We start from the raw sequence: 22,636 nt of genomic DNA, 5'->3' as shown, positions 1-22,636 counted from the left end.
TTTAGTGGAGGATTCTTTTCTTATTATATTTGTAATTGAGCATCTTTGATGTATGTAAAATTTGGACCATCATTGCTTCTAGGACTTTTCAGTGTCTAGTGCTAGAAAAATCATGAGTTCAGACTGATATTTTCCATCAAATTTAAAATTATCAAGTTTTTTTCTTCTTTGATTTTATATCTTTACTTTTTTCTCCTATACTAAAAATCTTCATTCCTACTAATTTTTCATACAACATACAAAATTTCACTTCGAACAGCAAAACCCACAGTTTTACTACTAAAAATAAAAATACTGAGTAAAGTTCAAGATTTCTTTGCAATTATTTTTATTCTTAGAATAAGTTTCACAGAGAATGCTCAGAGGACTGTGTTAAAGAGTCACTTGAAATAATTCTCTCCTCTGTGATATGTTACCAGCTAAATTCATTTGTTTCTGTTTATTTTTGTCTTTAAGATTTGCCTTTTTTTGTTTGCCTTAATTTTGTTTTTTTGTTTTGTTTTGTTTTGTTTTGTTTTAGTTTATGTCAAATGGTTACCTAGTTTAAAAGTCAAAACTTCATAAAAAGATAGATCCAGGCCGGGCACGGTGGCTCACGCCTGTAATTACACCTTCGGGAGGCCAAGGCTGGCAGATCACTTGAGCTCAGGAATTTGAGACCAGCCTGGGCAGCATGGTGAGACCCAATCCCTACCAAAATCACAAACTATTAGCTCGGCATGGTGGTGTCTGCCTGTGGTCCCAGCTACTCAGGCACTGAGGTAGGAAGATCACTTAAACCCAGAAGGTTGAGGCTGCAGGGAGCCTGATGCACTGAGTGACAAATGGGACTCTATCTCAAAACAAACAAAAAAAGATAGATCCAGATAGATGCAGAGAATCTATCTAATCCCTATCACTTTCCCACTATTTCCAGCTCCCTTCTGCCTCCCATGGGTGACTACTTTTATTAGCTTCTGATTTACCCTTCCAGTGTTTATTGTTGCAATAACAAGTGCCTATGTATGTGTGTGTGTGAATACAGAAAATGTATTCAACCAGTTTCCCATTGATGGACATTTAGGTGTCTCTGATCTTTTGCTATTGCCAATAAAACTGCAATAAATGTGTGCAGATGTTGCATATGTACATATGTGAAGGTGTATCTTCAGGATAGGTTCCTAGAATTGAGGTTGCTTGGGTCATAAGGTAAATTCTAGTAATTTTATTAGGTACTGCTGATGTAGGATGGACAAGCCCCAAATCGGGGCTTAGCTCCAGAGGGTCCTTGGCTTTGTCCCGGAAAGAATTCAAGGGCCAGCAAGTGTTAAACAGCAACTTTTATTGTAGCGGCAGCCTACAGCAGCAGCAGAAGTACTGCTCCTTGCAGAGCAGGACTACTCATAGATGGAGTGCACAGAGTAGCAGCTGAGAGGCAGAGCTACACTCGTATTTATATCCACTTTTAATTATATGCAAATTAAGGGGGAGTTTATGCAGCAATTTCTAGGAAAAGGGTGGTAACTTACATGTTGTCAGGTCATTGCCACGGAAAAGGGTGGTAACTTCTGGGTGTTGCCATGGCAATGGTAAACTGACAGGGCACACTGGTGGGTGTGTCTTATGGGGAGGTGCTTCCAGCCTGACTTGTTTTAGATAGTCCTCAATTTGGTCTGGTGTCCAAGCCCCACCTCCTACCTCATTGCTATATCCCCTCCTAGGGGAGTATAACATTTTGCAAGCAAAGGGTGTCTTTTCCTCAGAGCCTTAACAACAGACACCATCATCAGACTTTTAGGTTTTTGCTTATCTGAAATATTTCTTCAGCATGATTATAATAATCTTTCTCTTAATAGGAGTGTAGGTAAGCATACTTTTCATCCATTTAAAGGCCTCCTGCCTTTCATGTTCATGGTTTTGCCCACTTTTTATCTAGTTGGATTTTTTTTTTCAATCTCAAATTTTAGGATCTCTACCTATTAAGGAGATATTAGCCTTTGGTTCTGTGATATATGATGCAACTCTTGACTCCCAATTTATCTTTTATCTTTTGATACTGCTTATGGTGTTTTTTGCTATGAAAAATATTTTTATGTTTTTCAGGTTAAATTTATTAAGATTTTATTTTATTAGTTCTAGATTTTAAATCGTGGATAAGGTTATAAAGAAATTTAACTCTGTTTTCTTCAGGTATATTATGGCTTCATGTCTTACATTTAGATTTTTGATCCATTGGGAGTTCACTCTGATTTGAGGTATGAATCTAAATTTTGTACTTTTCCCAATGGCTGTGCAATTGTACTGTTTATTGAAAAGCCTATTTTTCCCCATTAGATATGCCACATTCATAATATACTTAATTTGTTTACAATCTTCTATTTATCTACATATTTTCTCATTACTTCCATTGGTCATGTAGCAATACCATGCTGTTTTTATTAGAGAGGCCTCATACTGTACTTTAATGTCTAGGAAGGCTAGTCCCTTCCCATTCCTTGATTTTCTTTTTCAAGGGTTTCTTGGCCATTCTTGCTTGTTTATTTTCATACAGAAATGTTAGAGTCAAGTTGTCTAGATCTGGCATGGGAGGAGGGAGAGGATCGTCTTGGTATTTTTATTGGGATCACATTAAATTTATACATTGAATTGGAGATAATGGAAATCTTTATGATATCTTTATGATGGGACTGGGATCACAAACATATATTGAATTGGAGACAATGAAATCTTTAAGAACATAAAATATTTGCTCAAGTCTGCTCTGCTTTTGTTTGGGGACCCTTTGAATCCAGATGGACTTCCCAAGTAGAAAGACTGGGAGACTAGTCAAACTTCATCAGATAAAAGGTAACAGAAAATGATAATCAACAGCCACAGCATTTGCTACTGAGGACATAGGGCAGATAGAGTGTATTAGTCCATTTTTACACTGCTGACAAAGGCATACCCCAGACTGGGAAGAAAAGGAGGTTTAATTTAACTTACAGTTCCACATGGCTGGGGAGGTCTCATAATAACGGTGGAGGGTGAAAGGCACTTCTTACATGGCAGCAGCAAGAGAAAATGAGGAAGAAGCAAAAGTGGAAACCCCTGATAAACCCATCAAATCTAATGAGACTTATTCCCTACCACAAGAATAGCATGGGAAAGACTAGCTCCCATGATTCAGTTACCTTCCCCTGGGTCCCACCCACAACACGTGGGAATTCTGGGAGATATAATTCAAGTTGAGATTTTGGTGGAGACACAGACAAACCATATCATAGACCCTCACCTCCTGGAGGTCATGAGTGTTGTCTCAGCTTTCCACATCTCTGATACACCCATTCCTTGGATAGAAAACTGCCCCTCCACCCTTGCCTGCTCTTTGGCTCCATAATGGCCCTGACTGATGGAAACTACCTGGCCTCCTGATTTCCTAGGGCCTTGTGTATCTGCTTCTTCACTTCTGGGTGGTGGTTCTGACTAGTGGCTGGGCCATGTGACTGATGAGGAGAAAGGAGTGTTTGATGACCTGTCTGACTAAAAGGATGGTCACCTGCTGGGAATTAGTGAGGAATAAGATGCACCATTGAGGAGATTCAGTCACAGTGAGGCATGAATGACATTGGTACTTGGTTCTAGAAGAAAGGAAATTCCTCTGAGGTCCTTAAGAAGGGTCAGCAGCTGGAGGCATGGGGATGAGATTAGGGCTGGATTTCACTACCAAGAAATAGCAAGAGGCTGATCAGTGAACCAAGTGGGGGCCTGGGCTATAGTGAGAGCAGGGTAAATGTGGAAATACTTCCAAAGAGAATCTTGTTGGCAGATTGGCTCTGAGGACAGAAGGCAAAGGAGGAGGTAAAGATGATGCACAGGCCAGGAGTTGTCCATCCCAATATTAGGCCATTGTAATGTTCTTGCCAATAGAGGCTTGGCTGGATGCAATGAGTAAATGGTGTTTTCATCTGAGCCATTCTCCTAACAAAACAGATACGCACTCCATGCCAATCTGATGTATAGAATGTTGAGTTTACTGAAAAGATAAAATAGGGAACCAATTTGTCTCACAGAAAGTAAAACCTTGAGCCTAAAAGGGCCTTTGCGCATTTGCTCAAGTCTCAGATGTCTTCTCTTCTTCCTTCTTTCTCCCTTTCTACCACTTGTCTCCACAAAAAAGAAGAACAGAAAAACCACTGCCAGCATCTGCCATGCTTCCTTGTCTGTCTTTGCCTTTCCCTTGTCTCTCCTGCTGTTTCCTCCACTGGTTTACCCAGGCTCCTTAGCTTCCTCCCAACCTTTTTCCCTCTGGCCCTTCACTGGCACTGGCTGAGAAAACCAGGCACGGGCCTGTCCATCCGCAAGCTCCTGCCACTTTGGCCCGCATATATGAGAAAGCTACTGGGTCTGTGGTTGCTGCAGGATGCATCCCTGTCCCAACCCTGAGAAAGGGGGCCAGCACAAGAAAGGAAAGGTGGGTGAATGGTTTGGGGGCGAAAGGTCCTAGCTCAGATGTCAAGAAGACGGGCGGCCTTGAGTAAGTTTTGTCATCCTTCTGAGGATCAGACTTCACATCATAAAATGGGAATGACCATAGTACCCTTTGCCCCCATGGAGTTGTTGTGAAGCTGAGCCTCTTGGAAATAGGTTATAGTTCTGCATAGAACCAGATTGCATGGCACCAACATCACACCTTGCCAACTTCCTGTGTCAGTTTGCCTAAACTGGCCCTGGCAAGGGAAAAGCCATCAGTGAGTGGGGTAGCAGAGAAGATAGTGAACTGTGCCTGACTTTCCAGTTCCAGTGAGGACTTGGACTCCCTCCAAGGCACTGTAAACTGCCACAGCCACTAAGCCCTTCTTTGGGAAGCAGTCTAGTAAACAGAAGTCAAGACTTGTCTTCTAAATATTCTGTGAATGTTTCCACTGGCACTAACCAGTTTCTATGCACGTTGGCAGTGTCCAGATTCCAAGTCAGATGGAGCCCAAGCCCCTCTTTGAATCTCTTGCTCTAGAGGTAAGAAGTTGAGGTGAGGGAGACTAAAAGACTTGCCCAAGGTCATGGTTAAGTTGGTGCCTGATGCAAGAGCAGGGCTGTCTGCTGAATAACAGAAAATTTGTCTTGCAATGGCAGAGTCTATGATTAGTAGCTTAGACTATGGAAACAGACTGGGGTTTGAATCCCAGCTTTTCTGTTGATGAGTGGTGTAACTTTAGACCGGTTTACCTAGCCTCTCTCAGAATCAGTTTTTTCACATGTAAAATGAATGTCGTCATAGTACAGGAAACACAGAAAGCATTCAATAAACATGGTGTTGTAGTTGTCATCCACAGATGCAAGGCAAAGAGCCCAAGAAAAACCAGGGCTGGTTGGGTCTCAACCCCAAGAAGCAGTACAATCCGTCTTCTTGTTCTCAAGTCTCATCATCTCACAGAGATGGTGGATCATCACCATCTGACTTAGGTTTAGGCATGCTATCTTGCTTTTGCCCCATAATTCTAGACCAGATATTTTTCCTTTTTTTTCCTTTTTCTTTTTCTTTTTTTTTTTGTTATTACAAGTTCAAAGATAGATCAGATCTTTTAAAATTTATTTGTGTTAAACATGTAATACCTACAATATTCATAAGCTATAAAGAGTAACAATAAAATGAACATTTGTACCCACCATTCAACTTAAGAAATATACTACAATTGCTTGGAAACCTTGCATGTCCCTTCGCTCCAATCCTGCTCCCTAGTGACTTATTCATTTTTCATTCCCATCTTCATTTTACCATAGATATATGTATCCTAAATAACATATTACTTAGTTTTACATGTCTTTAACCTTAATATAAATGGAATCATGCTGTATACACTTCTTTAGCTTGCCTTTATTGCTCAAGTTATTTTTGTTATTTATCCATACTGATGCAATTGGAGTTCACTCATTTTCATTGTTGAATAGTATTCCATTATGAAAAGATGTCACAATTAATTTATTTGTTCTCCAGTTGATGGACAATTGGATTATTTCCAGGGCCTTTTTTTCCCCCTATTAGACATAGTGGCTGGGCACAGTGACTAGGCCGGACGCAGTGGCTCATGCCTATAATTCCAGCACATTGGGAGGTTGAGGCCGGTGGATTACCTGAGGTCAGGAGTTCGAGACCAGCCTGACCAATATGGTGAAACCCCATCTCTACTCAAAATACAAAAAGTAGCCAGGCATGGTGGCATGCAACTGTATTCTCAGCTACTAGGGAGGCTGAGACAGGAGAATTGCGTGGACCTGGGAGGCGGAGGTTGCAGTGAGCCGAGATCGCGCCACTGCACTCCAGCCTGGGTGACAGAGCGAGACTCCGTCTCAAAAAAAAAAAAAAAAAAAAAAGAAGAAGAAGAAGAAGAAGAAAAGAAATGGTGCTTCAGTGAAAATTCTAGCACATGCCTTTGATATACACAGTTAGGAGTGCTCCGCAATATCTGTGATCCATGCTGGGTCATAGGTATGTATGCCATCAAATTTATTGGAAAATACCAAACTGTTTCCAAAGTGATTGCACCTTATACTTTTAGCCACAGTGCATAGGCACTCCAAATTTTCTTTAAGGTTGGGATTGTCAATTTCTCATCTGTGAATCTAGTGATTCATTAATTTCTATGTCCGCTGTGCTATGTAGACCGATCTTGAAGGTTTTTCATGGTATGTTGTTCTGTGTGCGCTGTGGAACCACGTTGTGTGGTCTCATTCCTTTTATAAGTTACCAGCTAAGACTTGGTATCATCAGTTTCCATCTTTGCTTTAACCTTCTTGGTTATCCAGTTATGGGGGCCTGTCATTTGTATTTTAACTTTCATTTATGGTGCATTTGTCACATAAAAGCTTAAATTTATATATATCTAGATTTATCGCATTTTTCCTTTTTGTGTTTTGCTTAAAAAGGTTTTCCCTGGCCATGCGCGGTGGCTCACGCCTGTAATCCCAGCACTTTGGGAGGCCGAGGCAGGTGAATCATGAAGTCAGGAGATTGAGACCATCCTGGCTAACACGGTGAAATCCCGTCTCTACTAAAAACTACAAAAAATTAGCCAGGCGTGGTAGTGGGTGTTTGTAGTCCCAGCTACTCGGGAGGCTGAGGCAGGAGAATGGCATGAACCGGGGAGGCGGAGCTTGCAGTGAGCCAAGATTGCACCATTGCACTCCAGCCTGGGTGACAGAGTGAGATTTCGTCTCAAAAAGAAAAAAAAAAAGGTTTTCCCCACTTCAAAATTAGAGTCAAATAATTTAAAATTTTCATTTAGTCATGGAGCAACTTAGAAGCCAAAGCAGTTGTGGCAGGCCTGGAACATTAGGCTGTCACACTGCACTTCACATGGGGCAAAATGTCCAGTCTGGAAACACAGTCTCTCATTTTCATCATGTTAGACTAAATACAGTAAAAAGAAGAAAGACAAGTGGCTGTAAAAAGAAAAAGCAGAAGTGTAACCTTTGCCTCTGGTCTTTTTCTCTGGGGAAATATGAAGTTGTCAGCCAGGTGTTGAGCAAAGTTGTTGGTGGAGAGAAGAGTCAAGTGACTTATGGGGTGCATTTTACAATAATTCAGAAAAGAACGAGCTGACTATTATCATCTTATTCAGTGAAGCCTGAATTTCCTGATCTTTGATGACATCGTCTGTGCCTCTACCATCCTAGTCTACTTGTTTCTTTCAGTTAGGAACTATGGGAGAGCAGGAGGCAGGGTCTAGAGCTCCTTCAGGATGCACTACAAGAAAATTGAGCAGCCAGATGGGGGAAAATGAATGATGGCAGGAGACAAACATTTGCATTTTTCTCATGCAACATTGTCTGCTCTCTTGCTGGCCTGGCCAAGTCAGTGGCGGGGCCAAGCAGAAGGGCCCCACCCTTCAACAGCTCTGAAGATTCTGCTCCTAAACATCTGGTCAAACCAGAAATTCATAGGCAGTGATGAATGTGAATAATCAAGGTTACCTGGAGAAAGACAGATCATCCATTTGTGCAAAGAAGAGGCACAGGAGGGAAGAAATCCATCCATGGTTTCCACCTCTGCCATTGCCACTCTTCCTTCTCCTCCTCCTCCTCTGTCTCCTCTTCCTCTGCTTCTTCCTCCTCCTCCTCCTCCTCTTCCTCCACCTCCTTTCCCTTTTCTGTCTTCTCCTCTTTCCCCACTGTCTTCAGTCAGATCTTGGGTCTACAACAGGAGAGGTAACTGAGAGCCCTTTGCTTTGTCCTGCTGTGTATTCTTCTGACCCAGGAGAAGACTGGTTCCCTTGATAAATGTTGGAAATGTGTACTTTATTCCACAAGAGTGAGCAGGGCATTCTCGATGGCTGCAAAAAAGTATGTCCAGGAACAAAAAGTTCCTCCCATTTTCTTCCTCCCTGACCCTAGACTGCAGGCTGCTCTTTAAACAACAGATAAATCAGCATGTTTCAGATTAGGCAGAAGGAAATGTCAAGTCTTCCAGGAGGGAAGTAGAGTTCTCTGAATACGTTCAGCCCCTACAGGTATGGTTCCCTCCTCCCAACCTCACCCCACCTGTCTGAGCTTGAGATGGCCTCGTGTCTGGCGTGTCACTGGCTGTGATGAGCAAGCGGTGGACAGGACAGGAAGAGGCAAATGCAAGGAGGGGAGTGGCATTCTGCTTTTAGGACTTCAGAATGGCCTGATGTAGGAATTGCACTGTTGTGAAACTGTTAGATTTGTTCTCATCTGACTTTTGGGTACATCCTGGTTTGTTTGAAAGCATCTGGCTATCGGCAAGGTAACTCCTGACTCTACCAGGCAATAAGGAGGCTGCACATCTTACGACAGAGTTCATCTCCCCTTTCCTGGGTCACCCATCCCTACCTGCAGATGAACAGAGAATTGCCCATCCCATTTTAAATAGAGCTCCAGAAAAAGAGAGACTCTAATTCTCCGAGTAAACTGTTACCACCATGTCACTGCCACCCTGATATTTATTTTTAAACATATTGCTCGCATCAGGGGCGGGGAGGGAAAAGCACAAAAATGCCATTTTTATATAATGGTTCTATAAGTAGAAAAAGCTTATCCATGACTTTATGCAAATAAGCAGAAAGTCTCCAAGAGAGGTTCAGATGGACTTGATTACTCTGCTTTTCCTTGAGCCCAGGAAGTTCCCAGTTATAGCATGCACCTGCTGGAAACAGACTAGATGTGTTTGGGACAAACAGGAAGTAGTGACCAGCCAGAAACTTGTCCCAACCTTGTTACAAATCTGATTGTAAAAGAAAGCAGCTGGAAAGAAATTTGCATGCCCAGTAGGTTTCACTATTAAAGTTTACAGAACGTGGAGTAATCATCAAGCTGGCTGGCTATCCAGATCACATGATTATGTAGAAACATGAAACTTGACTATGTGCTCGGGCAAGTTTTACTTCTCCCTAGAGCAGGGGTGTTTGCCAGCAGCCTGCACTCTCAGAAGTCAGACTTGAGTGGCCGGAACCCTTGAGACCAGAGGCTTACCATGCTGCTCCTTAGGAGGGCCAGGAACTGCTGACGTGACCACTGGACACTTATTCGTGTCTCTTACAATTACCAAACAGAATGGACAAGCTTAATAAAATAACCGTCCCCGCCAGTCAGAAGTTGAGGTAAGATTTTCCCCACCCAATACTTACCCTTCTTCATCTCCTTTTTTTTCCCCCAATGCTCTTATGGCATCTCAGAAATACTGAAATCCTGGAATGCTTTGCTAGTTTCCAGTGGGTGGCACTTACTATAGGGAAGTGGACTGAGCTTTTAGGGAAAGCATTGGGTGGCACTTGCTATAGGGAAGTGGACTGAGTTCTTAAAGAAATGTGTAGGAACAAGAGAGACTTGCTTTAGCTACCTCTTACAATAAAGTATGAAGCTCTGGAAAGATAATAAAACAGAAATACCAAGGGCTTAGATTCTACTGAAGGTCAACGTTCAGAGTCTGAGTGCAACCAACTTTTCTAAGGAAGGGTTTCTCTAAACTGAGTCCTCACCCATTTTATTGCAGGTTACTATTTAATTTTAAGGATAGCTGTAATCATTTGTTATTCATTGTTTTATTGTCTCATTTATTTTGTGGGTGTATATTACAAGTGTGTTTGGGGGGATTAGATCTGTCATTCCAACACCTTCATGTCAACGTAACAATGATCTATAACAAGCCTCTTAAAAAGGAATAAACCAGAAGCGGCCCCACGGGCATGAGTCAAGGAGCTATGGAAAAGACAACTTCTCCAAATTTTGCTTTTGAAGGTCGTCTTTTTGTCTCATTGTAATGGCATCATGGCTTTCAGAGACTGGAACTTTTAAAGTTCAGGGAGTGGGGTTTTTTTCCCACATTTTTTAACAGTTTTTTAAAAATTATTATTATACTTTTAAGTTCTGGGGTACATGTGCAGAAGGTGCAGGTTTATTACATAGGTATACATGTCCCATGGTGGTTTGCTGCACCCATCAACCCGTCATCTACATTCAGTATTTCTCCTAATGCTCTCCCTCCCCTGGCCCCCAACTCCCTGACAGGCCCAGGTGTGTGATGTTCCCCTCCATTCAGGGAGTGTTTTCTATTCTGACTACATATCGGAACTGAGCCAAATGTTCAGGGGGTGATGTGACACGTGTAGCAGACAAGTAATCCCAGATAACAAGGAGCCAGAGAATTGAAGCTTTTGAGACAATATTTAAGAGCAAGTCTGGAATTGGCAGAGGGACAGCCCTTCACACTAGAATACAGGTCTTATGCCTAGGAGGTGCTTGGTAAAAGGTAATGTGATATGCACCAATGATCTGGGATCAGTAGGCAGTATCAACTGCATTCAACCATTTCAAGAACATGCTGTTGAGTTCTGCTGTGTGATCAGCACTGACGGGACAGGAAGGCACCTCATTCTTGCCCTTGGTCTCAAATAGCTACACCCTCATGAGGGGCAGGGATGATACAATAGAAGCTGTAAGTGACTGAAGGAATGTAAGAAGAGAATTAGAGTAGCAGGAGGAGGTTTCATAGAGAAGATAATTTAAGAGGTAGGCTTTGAGAGGTGGGTAAAATTATAAAATACTGGAGAATTGGAGGAAACATGTATGTGCTGGGAGGGAGGAAATACAGAGGCTGTCACTCAAAGCTTAACACACATACGGTCCATTTGTGGGATGGTGAGGAAAGTTTTCTGTCTAGCGGAAACTATAGAGTAGGGCATGTAGGACCTGAAGGTCCTGGTATAATTGGACACATAGGGCGGGTCCAGGTTGCAAAGGGTGGTGAGGGCCCTAACCATAGGGAGTGTTGGAGAACAGGTTATGCTGTTAGTGATGTCATGACAGCAGGCTTAAAGGAGTCTGGTAGGATGTGTTGGAGTGAGAGGGACACTGGAGGCAGGGATCTGTTGGAAGGGAGGAGCGCTTAAGTAACCCAAGCATCCAGGGCTGTAGGCCTGGACTTGGGGCACAGCAGTGAGAAGGAAGAGGGAAAGAGAGGGAAGAAAGACGTGGCAAAGAAACTAACTAGGTACCCTCCTCTGAATGAACAGGAGGATTCCAGATGTTTTTTTCAGACATATATCATAATGTAGAACTATACAGAGACGTATTCTCTTTCAGGGAATCCAGACGGGAATTTAAGTAAAGGTGCTAGAACTTAAATCATTTTATGATTCCTCCCTTTGGGACAAAATCCAGCTTGATCACAGAGCAGTTGATGGGCAATATACAACCATAGATTATGGAATAGAAAACCAAAATTATACCACGGATAATCATATACTACACTCATCTGCTTACATAAAAGTAACTTTTTTCCCACTTGATCACTCAGTTGTCTTTATAGAATCATCACGTTGTGATAAAATGTACACTGCTGATGTGGAACTTTTCAAAGAAATGAAATTGTAAATTAAATGGGCTCGAAGCACCATCTTAACTCTTTTCCATAATTAGATAGCTGGGATGCTGAGCAGTTAATAGATGAAATACTTGCCTCCTGTGATTTGTGTCCTCTATCCTGACTGGTTGACATCAATTCTGGAGGTTGATTAACAACATAATTATTTGGCACCAGACGACAGCAAAAGTGGACAGTTATGTTTATACTCTTAGGCTTAGGTGAGAATTTGCTCAAATTCTTAGCCACAAAAATAGAAAGACAGTGAGTGTTCATCCAGGGAACTGAAAGGAATGACCTTGATCCAGGGAGTATATTCCCAGGACTGAAAAGAAAGTAGAGAAGAAGGAATTACTAGAAGGAGAGGGGAAGCAGAGTCATCCAAGGAAAGGAGGTCATGCAGGATTGGAAGGAGACAAGGAATTCTCAAAATGAAGGAGAAAGGGAATGTTCTGGATGAACCCATTTGGGGATGGGTCATCACCTTGAGAGTTTCTGCTGTATCAGAATAGAGATAGGCGAGATGGCTAAGTTGCTTGTGACCACAGAGAGGTGTGAGCACAGATTCTCATGTTTTTGCTCCCACCGAGGCACTGCTACAGTAGGCTTCTCTGTTAGTTGGAGTCCATAGACACTCAGAGTCTCTTAGTTGATTCCTAGCCATGATTTTCCCTTAATTGTATGAGGTAAAGATATCATCAGAAACCCGGCTAGACCTGGGTTCTCAATCGTTCCACAGTAAACATTCCTATGATCATAAAAATTTCACCCTTCTAGGGGAACATTTCAAAATTTACAATCCTGAATCACTTTGCAAATATCCCTTTTCAAATTAGTAAAACTAACTTGAAAATGAAATGTTTAGTTTTTAATAATCTCCCAATTGACTCATCATCTGTGCTTGTGTATTTTTCTTTGTAGCATAAACAAACACGTACCTGCCCATTTTTACAACTAGAAAAGGTCTTTGACACAAGTGTGGTCAAATTGGGTCTCCCCAGTTATCTTATTGGTTAAAGAGTATGGCATTTTTCCGTTAGAAAAATCAAGGTTTATGTGATTTTAGGCAAGATTGCCTAATCTCCTTGGTTTCCTCACTTGTAAGATAAAGACAATAATAACAGTACCAACGTCATAGGGCTATTGTAAGGTTTAAACAAATTTTTCTGTGAAGCAACTGGCATATAGTGATTATTGGATTTTTAAAATAGTAGCTATTAATATCATTACTGTTGTTATTCTAATTCTATAGCTGTATAATTGATTTTCTGAAGATAAACAGGGACTTTCCATTGATCCCTGATAAGTTTCATGTTGGTTCAATTTCTTCTTTCTAGCTATGTTGACTATTTTGTCTATTGATTCTGACATCTGTGACACTTGGCTTTGCATGGACTGCAGATGTGACAAACATTCCTTCTCTGCCTTCATCTAAGTGACTAATAATGTTAAGCATGACAGAGCCCTACCGTGGGTGTCTGGGTCTTCCTGGTAGGGGTCTCACTGAGACCCTATTTGATGGATTCTGAGACATGCCTTCTCTTCTCAGGGCTTGGAGTTTTCAACTAGAATTTTTAGTTCCTTGATTTTTCTGGTTCAGTTCTTCAGAAACAAATTCACCTTCTTTTCACCTTTCCACAACTAGCTGCCTCTCAGATCCTCCCTGTTTTGGTCGATGGTATCCTCATCAGCCCTCACACTGACTCACCCTTCCCTCTCCACTTCAACTGACACCCACTCACCTACCACACCCTGCAGGTTTTCTTTATGGCTCTTCCATATATGCCTTTTCTTTCCTTTTCTTCTACAACATCCAGGATAGGTTCTCAGCTCCCCCATGTACCCTACGTTTGTTTGGTTCAAACTACAAAATGAGAACATTTCCCAAAGTCCCTCTCAGTTCTGATGCTATGATCCTTTAAGCACAGAGACCACGTTTGACATATGTTACATTCTCAAAGGCTATCATTTTATCTCAGGACTTTCAGGAAATATTTCTTGATACATTTAGAAGGACCATGTCATTGGGGCCCAACAGGGCTGATTCTAATGGCCAGTTACTACCTATAAATCCTGAAGCCATTCAGTTTCTCTGCACCTCAGTTTTCCCAGCTGTCAAACGAAACTAGAGATGCCTTCCTCACAGGCTTGTGTGAAGACCAAGTGAGACAACATGGACTGAAGTTCCCAGAAGAGTATTTGCCACTTAGTCAGTATACCAAGTCAATAAAAAGCAAACACAACCACCAGTACCTCAACCCACCCATGCTGAGTGGCCATCTGCTATCTCTCTTCTTCTTCATGTATGTGGTTCCAACTCCTTTTAATTGGGGTGGCAAGCAGAGTGGAGAGCTGCAGTTAGGAGGCACAGCATCTAGTGGTGGAGATTAGATCCACTTCCTGGACAGTTCGGTTTCCCATCCTCCTCACACTGCCTACCTGCTTCCTGTTGGCTGAGAAGCCACTCAACTGGGCCATCTTGCACCATACCGATTGATGGACTACCCAGAGCAGCTGGAAAGGGTTCTTTCTTCCTGTGGGCAAGCCGCATGGGAGCCACGTTGCCAGAAACTGGCTTAGTGCGAGTGGACTTCAGAGTCATCAGTCAAGAAAACGCAAGGCAACTTCCTCACCCACTCCGGGCATGGCTATGTCAGGAAAACTCTAAACCAGAGTCCACATGTCCGAGGAACCTCTCTTCTGGACCCAATGATTGTGTACCATGGCTGAACCACACCTTTCTCTTCACATAACATGTTTCCAAATGGACTATGATACAATCAATTAGGTTTCCAAGGACGAAATCACAGTTATTTTCCAGCCCTCCCTCCTAGATTACTGGATTGAAGGGCACTGGGCTTGTGCCAAACTCTTCAGGCACATGTTTACAGATGAGCTCTTGTTTTCTCCCTACAGATGATTTAACCCCATCTGTTCTTTGGAGAATTTATCAGTTTGGTTCATTTTCCAATAAGGCCTTACATGAGTAAGAAAAAAAGGGAGACAGAAATTAAAGGATAGCTTGTTCTAGGGAAATGAAAACACTTGGCTTTCTTTGGCTTCTTAATAGACTCCACAGAAGCATTCTTCCCCAGCCTCCCGCAAGATACAGTTGGATCATTTCGATCAATGGTTCTCCATCAGGGACAATTTTGTCTCCTAGGGAACATTTGGTTGTCACAACTGGGGAGTGTTACAGACACTAGTAGTTAGCCCCCAAGGATGCTGCTAAACATCCTACATTGTACAGGGCAGTCTCCACAACAAAGAATCAGCTGGCCCAAAATGTCCATAGTGCCACTGCTGAGAAACCCCGAGTCAGACTAAGTAGAATGTTCTCTTCAGAACAGTAAGCAAATATTCATTTCTATTTGCTTATAGTGACAATATGTATTTAAAGTTCAGAACAGGCAATACATATCTTTGCCATTGTTGTGGTCTTCGCTCACATCACACTGGGTTTCCTGTCTGGGATGGTTTGGGTGAGGGAGTGCCTAGAGGAGGGGCAATAAATCCTTAGGCCTGCTTTTCAATTTGTTGTTCCTTTTAAAAAGTTGTGTCAAACAAAACTAGATCCCATGAACTATATGCACCACTGAGGTATAAGTTGCTCTCTCCTGGGTAGAAAAGTGAGAGTAGGAAAAGATTTCCAGACATAAGATCATCTTGGAATAAATAGTCTGTTTCCACTTCTTCAAGTAGACTGAGCAAATCTTGAGTGGAAATTCTTAATGTTGAGGTAAAAAGCATATTATGTGATAACACAGCCATTAAGAAATTCAAGGGCTGGTGAGTCTGATCCAGTGGTCAAATTCTGGCTGGGTATAGTGAGTCATGCCTGTAATCCCAGCACCTTAGGAGGCTGAGGCAGGAGGATTGCTTGGAGCCAGAAGTTCAAGACCAGCCGGGTCAACATAACAAGACACCCATCTCTACCAAAAAAAAAAAAAAAAATTAACAGTCTGGTGTGGTGGTATGCGTCTGTAGTCCCAGCTACTTAGGAGGCTGAGATGGGAGGATGGCCCAGGAGGCTGAGGTTGCAATGAGCCAAGATCGTGCCACTGCACTACAGCCTGGTGAAAGAATGAGACCATGTCTCAATAACAATAATAATAATAAGGCCAAATTCTGGACAGAGGTGCACACACTGTGCTTGTCCTGTAGCAGAATACGTTGCCTGAAGACATTGGATAAAAGACAAAGCAGCTGGTGGAGGAGAGATGAAATCCGTTTGCTTGTCCATCCTTTAATCTTCCTGGTTATATATGAAAATTCGGCGGCAGTGTCCAAGAGGCATGTATTTGGAATAATTCTTCCATGAGCTGGGCGAGTTTCTGGAGCAGGATTCACCCTGTCTTGTCTGGTCTCCCTGTGGCCAGTGTGTATATATTTTTTTGAAACTGATGGGTAGGTTTTAGGGGTTCAGTCTTTTTCATTGAAGACTTTTTTTCCAGCTCTATTGAGCATTTCTATGTCTCCCCTGCCCCTCTCCAAAATAACTCTTTAAATTGGTTTTGATTGCATCTGGATCTCAGGAAATGCTTTGTGTGATTGTTCTGCATATTGGGAACGATGAGAGGAGGTCTATGTGAGGGACCCAGGGTCCTGTGCTCAGAAGAGCCTGTGCTCTCTGTTGTAATGTCAGATGCTCAAGGCTCTTGGGTAATCCTGCCTGCAGGCTTGCAGGGCTGCGGTGCTTTTGCCCACTGTAGATAGAGCCTCACTAAGGAAGCCTTTTAAGTCCACCTAACCAAGACTCCATCTCTGCAGAATGGAGGTCAGGGAGGTACCGCAACTGCCTCCCATTGGACACCCTGTGTCTCTGGATTGGTGATTACATTCCATCAGGTCCCCCTTAAATCTCATAGATTTGGGGACATTCTGCTTCTTTAGGGTGACCTTGCTTCTCTGTGTTTGCTCTGTCAGATGTTGAGGTTTAAACGCTCAAAGACAGCCTTAGGTTTTTCATTCCATGTTTATGCTGGGCTTCCTAGGCCCCTAGGAACCACGCACATTATTAGGAATTAAGAGTATGATTCACCTGTTGCTCCAGAAATGGGCCTCACCTGCTGATGGGGTGGAATTCCAGCCTCCACCCAAGTCCCTGCTCCAGATCAAGGGAGCAGAGAACCCTGAAGTGTGACGCTGGCTGCCATCCTCTAGGTCCCACATGACCTCAGGGTTCCCCAGCACGGCTGTAGGGAAGCGGCTTTTATGTTGGGCTGACACTGGACACTGGGGTTGGCTGCTGCAGTGGAAACCCTCTCAGCAGGTTGCTCCTCTTGACTGTGTGTCGAGCCTCCTCATTACCGGCGTATTTGTCTCCATCTAGCAATGAGCAAGAAAGTCTGACTTCACCTCCTTCCTCCCTGTGCTTCGTTCCACAGCTGAGGGCTGTCTGTTCCTGCATAAAGAGCCCTCCCCACAAGCCCCTCCTCCTCCTTATCTCACCACCTTTTCCTACCTCTCCTGCCTTCACCTCCCTTCCGAAAGGGAGTCCACTGGAAGCTACACCTGCAGCCTTATTTTTTAACGTGATGTTTTCATGACCCTTTTGCAGCACTATGGTTTAGGCCTCCAAACAGACCGTTTCCCTCAGTCCAGCATGGCTATTTCAATGCTTATTTCAAAAGCAAGACAAAGAAGCCAGCCTGAGGGACATGTGGTGACTGCTTGCTGAACCACACTTCTCTGTTGGCCAGTTTCCTAAGGAAGGCTCTCATTACCCCAGGAGCATCCCCGCCTCCCACGCTGGCTGGGGGCCCCAGACCTACTCCAGATTCCCTTCCTTCACACATTGTAGGGAACACGCAGCACAGGTCCGCTAGGTTCCTGGGCGTGTGGCCGTACAGTTGCATAGGGTCCTGTGCTCAGAGCTTGTGCTTGGTTTAATGCTCTGCTGTTGCAGTCCTGAAATTCTTAACAATTTTGACCAAGGGGCCCTGCATTTTCATTTGACATTGGGCCCCAGAAATTATGTAGACAGTGCTGGTCGGGGTTCCATGAGGACTCGGGCCTTGCCTGCTTCTACAATGTGCAGAGACACAGGCTTCCATGGAGAAGCACAGAGATTTGCCTTGCAAGGGCTGAAAGGACACCTCTCCAGCCCCTTTATTCCACAGGTGAGAAACCTGAGGCCCAGGGAGGCCAGGTCACCTGTTCAAGCTCTAGAATGACCCCTCCATGTCTGCCTGTGTAATTTACTGGCCAATGTAACATTCAGGCTTTGTCTGTGTTCTTTGCTTTTCATAGACATTTGTTTTAAAATTAAAAAAGCAGTCACTTACTAGTCAGAAAGCCTTCTGAGGATTCCTGCTGTCAGTATTTCAGGCAATTGTGTGTTTCAGGCCCAAACTTGAATTCCACACTGACTCAGGCATGTCTGATATCCTACTGCTATATATTTTGCAAAGAATGCTCCCACAATCGTTCATGTAATCTGAGAGTGAGTTATAATTATGAAGAGCAGAGCTGGTCTTATATGCAGACCAAGCACACAGCACCAACGTGGTATTTTAAGAGGTGCCCCTGGAAGCTGTTTTTGTCTTACTGAAAAGAAAGAATCAGGCAGACGTGGATTTGAACATTTGCTCTGCACTTACCAGCTCGTGGTCTTTGAGAAGATCATTTAATCCCTTTTAGCCTCAGGTTTTTCATCTGAATAATGGGAATAATAGTATCTCAATAATACATAACACAAAGCAGGGATATTAGAACGGTACCTCTATATACTGGGGAGTAAGAGCTCAATGAATGCCCCCTCCCTCCTGGTCTGTGTTTCCCTGGTGCCCTGGATTGTGTTGTTAGAAAGGCATCTATGTGGGATACCGCAGTGTCTCAATGTTCTGTTCAAAATTAAACATCATTAAGTGCAATAGGCTCAGGCACTGAGTCATTATCTGTCACTAGCACTCACGCAGGACTCATTTATCTGATAACCAACTCAGACCAAGGGGGCAGAGAGCTCTCCTACCCACCCACAGAGGTGGTCCAATCAATAATCTAGTTGGATAAATGGAACGTTGTTCAGGAACATGGTGATAAGAAGCGGGGAAAGGCCAGAGGTGGGAGACCACACCTAAGTAAACGGGAGTTCCCCAGAGGGAGGCTATGACCAAGGGTGCTTGGAGTAGAAGACAAGAGAGTCTGAGCTCATACCTAGAGTGAAATGACCCCCAACCCCATTCCATTTTTTACCCCTTCATTTTACAACCTTACTTGGTTCAAAGTATAAAAAGCTTCAGTATGAAAAATAATTTTTTAAGCATAAAAAGTGTATTAATGTCCCTACTCAATATTGAACATACCAGGAGGGAAAGAGTATTTCATTTTAGTGTAAATAACTATGAGAATCACATACAAACATAAGAACTATAATTTCAAAAAAGAAAATGGCAAATGTAATATAAAATCATTGAAAAAAATGAACTCTCTACCTATATATATATATATATGATGATTTTGGCTTTTAGATGATCTTTACAGCATGTTCAGGGTCAAAGTTCCCTTTTTTACCGTGGCAGGACTTCTGATTTCACATCATCTTCACACTCAAAGATCGTCACAGTTGCCAAACCAATCTTAGATAACTGAGCTTAATATACCCGATGCTACCTATTAGGGTCAATTCTGTTAACAAGCTCTTAGCATAAGGAAAACAAACGCTTTCACGAAAATACCTCAAAAGTAAATTATTTCAAAAATCTGCTTTGAAATTGCTAATGACTGCTTCATGGGTCTGGGGTTTTATTTAGGGGTGATGAAAATATTCTGGAACTAGCTAGTGGTGGTGGTTGCACAATATTGTGAATTTACTAAATGTCACTGAGTTGTACACTTTGAAATGGGTGAAATGGTGAATTTTACATTATGTGTGTTTTACCACAATTTAAAATTTGATAATTAAACAATTTCCTATATTTACTATAAACGAGTGTATTTTGGGGATCTATGATTATATATTTTTTTGACCAATTAGATATTGTTGGCCGGGCATAGTAGCTCATGCCTGGAATCCCAGTACTCTGGGAGGCCGACGTGGGCAGAGCCCTTGAGCTCAGGAGTTTGAGACCAGTCTGGGCAACGTGGCGAAACCCTGTCTCTACAAAAAGTACAAAAAATTAGCCAGGCATGGTGGCACATGCCTGTAGTTCCAGCTACTCAGGAGGCTGAGGTGGGAGGATCACTTGAGCCAGGAAGGTTGAGGCTTTAGTGAGTCGAGATCATGCCACTGTACTCCGGCCTGGGTGACAGAGTGAGACCCTGTCTCAAAAAAAAAAAAAAAAGATATTGTTTCAAAGTTTTTATTTAAATGTATTATTGACAAACATTTTTAGATGCTTTTAATGAATTACAATGCTTCCTTTCACCCCTACCCTACATACAAGACATTTCCAATATCTTTGTTTTCTCAGAGCCAAGAAGAATTTAACTAGGTCAAACTTTTTCAGTGTATGAGAAATGCCATCCCTCAAAATCACTCTTTACTTCCTGAAAATATCTTTGCTTTTAGCTGCAGAAATGGATGCCAGGACAAGTAGATGACAATACTGTATATATCATGCCATGTAGATATAGCCAAAGTTCCTTTTTCCCCCATTAAGTTAATTTTTAAAAGAACGTATTGAAATTCTTAAGACACTTTTATTTTTTGGAATTATGTATAACTGCATTTTCAGAAACATGATTAGAACTACTTATCAGTCGCTTGGTTTTACAAACCTATTGGCAGCTGGTTTGATTTAAGAGACGTCAGTTTCACATTTTTATGCTGGTAGAGGAGAGACGGTGAACAGAGGCACAGTGCAGCTGTCAGCACCTCGTCAGAACAATGAGCACATCAGAGTCAGACACAGTGAAGAGACTAAACGACATGACCTCTTGGAGTTCTTCCAAACCCAAGAGTCTGTGTCGTCTATGAACACAGGAGTCTCCCTTAACTTTTTTGGTTTTTGCAGTCTGCTTTTATGTAGTTTTATGAGGAAGTTTCCCTTTACCCAAGACCTCGGCCAGGTGGGCGGTGAGGGCAGGGTTCAGCAAGCGTTCCAATGTGCTAAAGGAAAGGAAAGTGTTGTATCCCTGGAGGCCTCAAGGACCACTGGCCCCTAAAGTCAGAGAGAGGAAGAGCCATGCCAATTTCAGCTGTCACATCAAGTGACAAAGCTTCTAAGAACTTCTTAAGGCAGGTATAGCCTCATTTCCTTGCCACCTCATCAGTCTCAGGGTGGTGTGCCTGATGCCTAACTGCCTCCGATAGGGTAAATCCTACCGGAGTTTTTGAAGGACACAGGGTATTAGTGGAATCATCCCTACTCCTGCTTGTGCCAAGTCAGCCCAATTTCTGACTGCTTATAACCAAGCTCAGCCGTTCAGACATGCCAAAGACTACCACAAAATATTTGCAGATCTCAGTAGGAAAAAAAAAAAAGAAACAAGCAAAAAAAAAATAAAAAAGGTAGGGTATGAACTGCCTGGAGAAACTTATAAATTACTTTATACAGTTAATAAGTAGATAGTAAGAAACAGCCCTGGCAGCAAGATACTGGTGTGTAAGGGAATGCAGCCCCTCCACTCCAGGACCCTCAGGTGGCCTTTCTGCCTCAGATGTTGAGAAAGGATGTATGGATTATGGTGGTGTCCTTTCAACTGCTCTGTTCAGCCACCCTACTTCTGAGCACATTCCAGACCCTAGAGGGCTGCGACCGCAGTCTCTCCTGCCTCCCACGTGCCCTACCCACTCTCCTTCCTGTTTCTCCTGCCATCTGTACCTTCCTCATTTTACTCTCCCTCTTCCTCCCAAAGTCTGAAACAGGCCCTTAAGAGCCAATGCTCCACTCTAGCAAAACGTCTAACCTTGGGGACCAATAGCCAGGGGTAGGGGCACATGTGTCACAGTAAAGATTACTGGGCTGGTAGAGGGAATGGATGCTGTCTTCAGGGACGGAGAGGGAGGTATCCAGAGAGGCATGTAAGTGGTAAAGCCAGTCACCTGCCCTGGTGAGGGGACAAGTTGAAACAAGTTAGCCTGTATCATCCAGAGTGGGTTGAGAGTATGGGCTCTGGAGTCAGACCTGATTTCGAATTCCAGCTCTGTCATTTATTTGCTGTAGGATCTGGGCAAATTATTTAACCTGAGTCTAATTTTCTCATCTATAAAAATAGGGATAACCACAACTATGTGAATATATTAATGCTATTGAACTGGACACTTAAAAATAGTTAAGATGGTAAATTTTTTGTTATTATTATTTTTTCAGACGGAGTCTCGCTCCGTCACCCAGGCTGGAGTGTAGTGGCGCTATCTCGGCTCACTGCAAGCTCCGCCACCCGGGTTCATGCCATTCTCCTGCCTCAGCCTCCTGAGTAGCTGGGACTATAGGTGCCTGCCACCACACCTGGCTAATTTTTTGTATTTTTAGTAGAGACGGGATTTCATAGTGTTAGCCAGGATGGTCTTGATCTCCTGACCTCGTGATCCACCTGCCTCGGCCTCCCAAAGTGCTGGGATTACAGGCGTGAGCCACAGCGCCTGGCCAATGTGTTTTTTATCACAATATAAACATGGGAATAATAATAGAACCTCCCTCACAGGGTAGTTGTGAGGGTTAATGAGATAATGCACACAAAGTACCAAGAACATAGTACATGTTCAATAAATGCTGGCTTTTACCATTGTTGATTTTCCAAGTCTGATCACTGGCATGCATGACGCTTCTTTCAACAGTGGCTTACTGGGCTTGTACTATAATCACGGCTCTGAACTTTGGCATAAAAATGTAGGGGGTACCTCTGGCCATGGCA

At 42.9% G+C, this 22,636-nt stretch overlaps 1 protein-coding gene across 3 annotated transcripts in view; it reads left to right on the top strand.

Moving 5' to 3' along the window:
• BLNK (B cell linker) overlaps positions 1-22,636 on the top strand; it is a 110,855-nt gene that overhangs the window by 20,184 nt on the left and 68,035 nt on the right. For 2 of the 3 annotated variants that reach the window (XM_074002310.1, XM_005566072.5), the window contains exon 1: positions 9,409-9,575. The exons of the other annotated variant lie outside the window; for it this stretch is intronic. Coding sequence is in view for 1 of the 2 variants with exons in the window: in XM_005566072.5 (XP_005566129.1) it covers positions 9,529-9,575 (47 nt within the window). In the remaining variant the exon portion in view is untranslated. Of the gene's footprint in view, positions 1-9,408; positions 9,576-22,636 lie in introns of those variants that run through there. 3 annotated transcript variants of the gene reach the window in all.

Source organism: Macaca fascicularis, chromosome 9 (genome assembly GCF_037993035.2).
Source record: "Macaca fascicularis isolate 582-1 chromosome 9, T2T-MFA8v1.1".
NCBI classification, from domain to species: Eukaryota; Metazoa; Chordata; class Mammalia; order Primates; family Cercopithecidae; genus Macaca; species Macaca fascicularis.
Note: the sequence above shows the minus strand (reverse complement) of the source record. Positions and strands in the feature narration are given on the sequence as shown.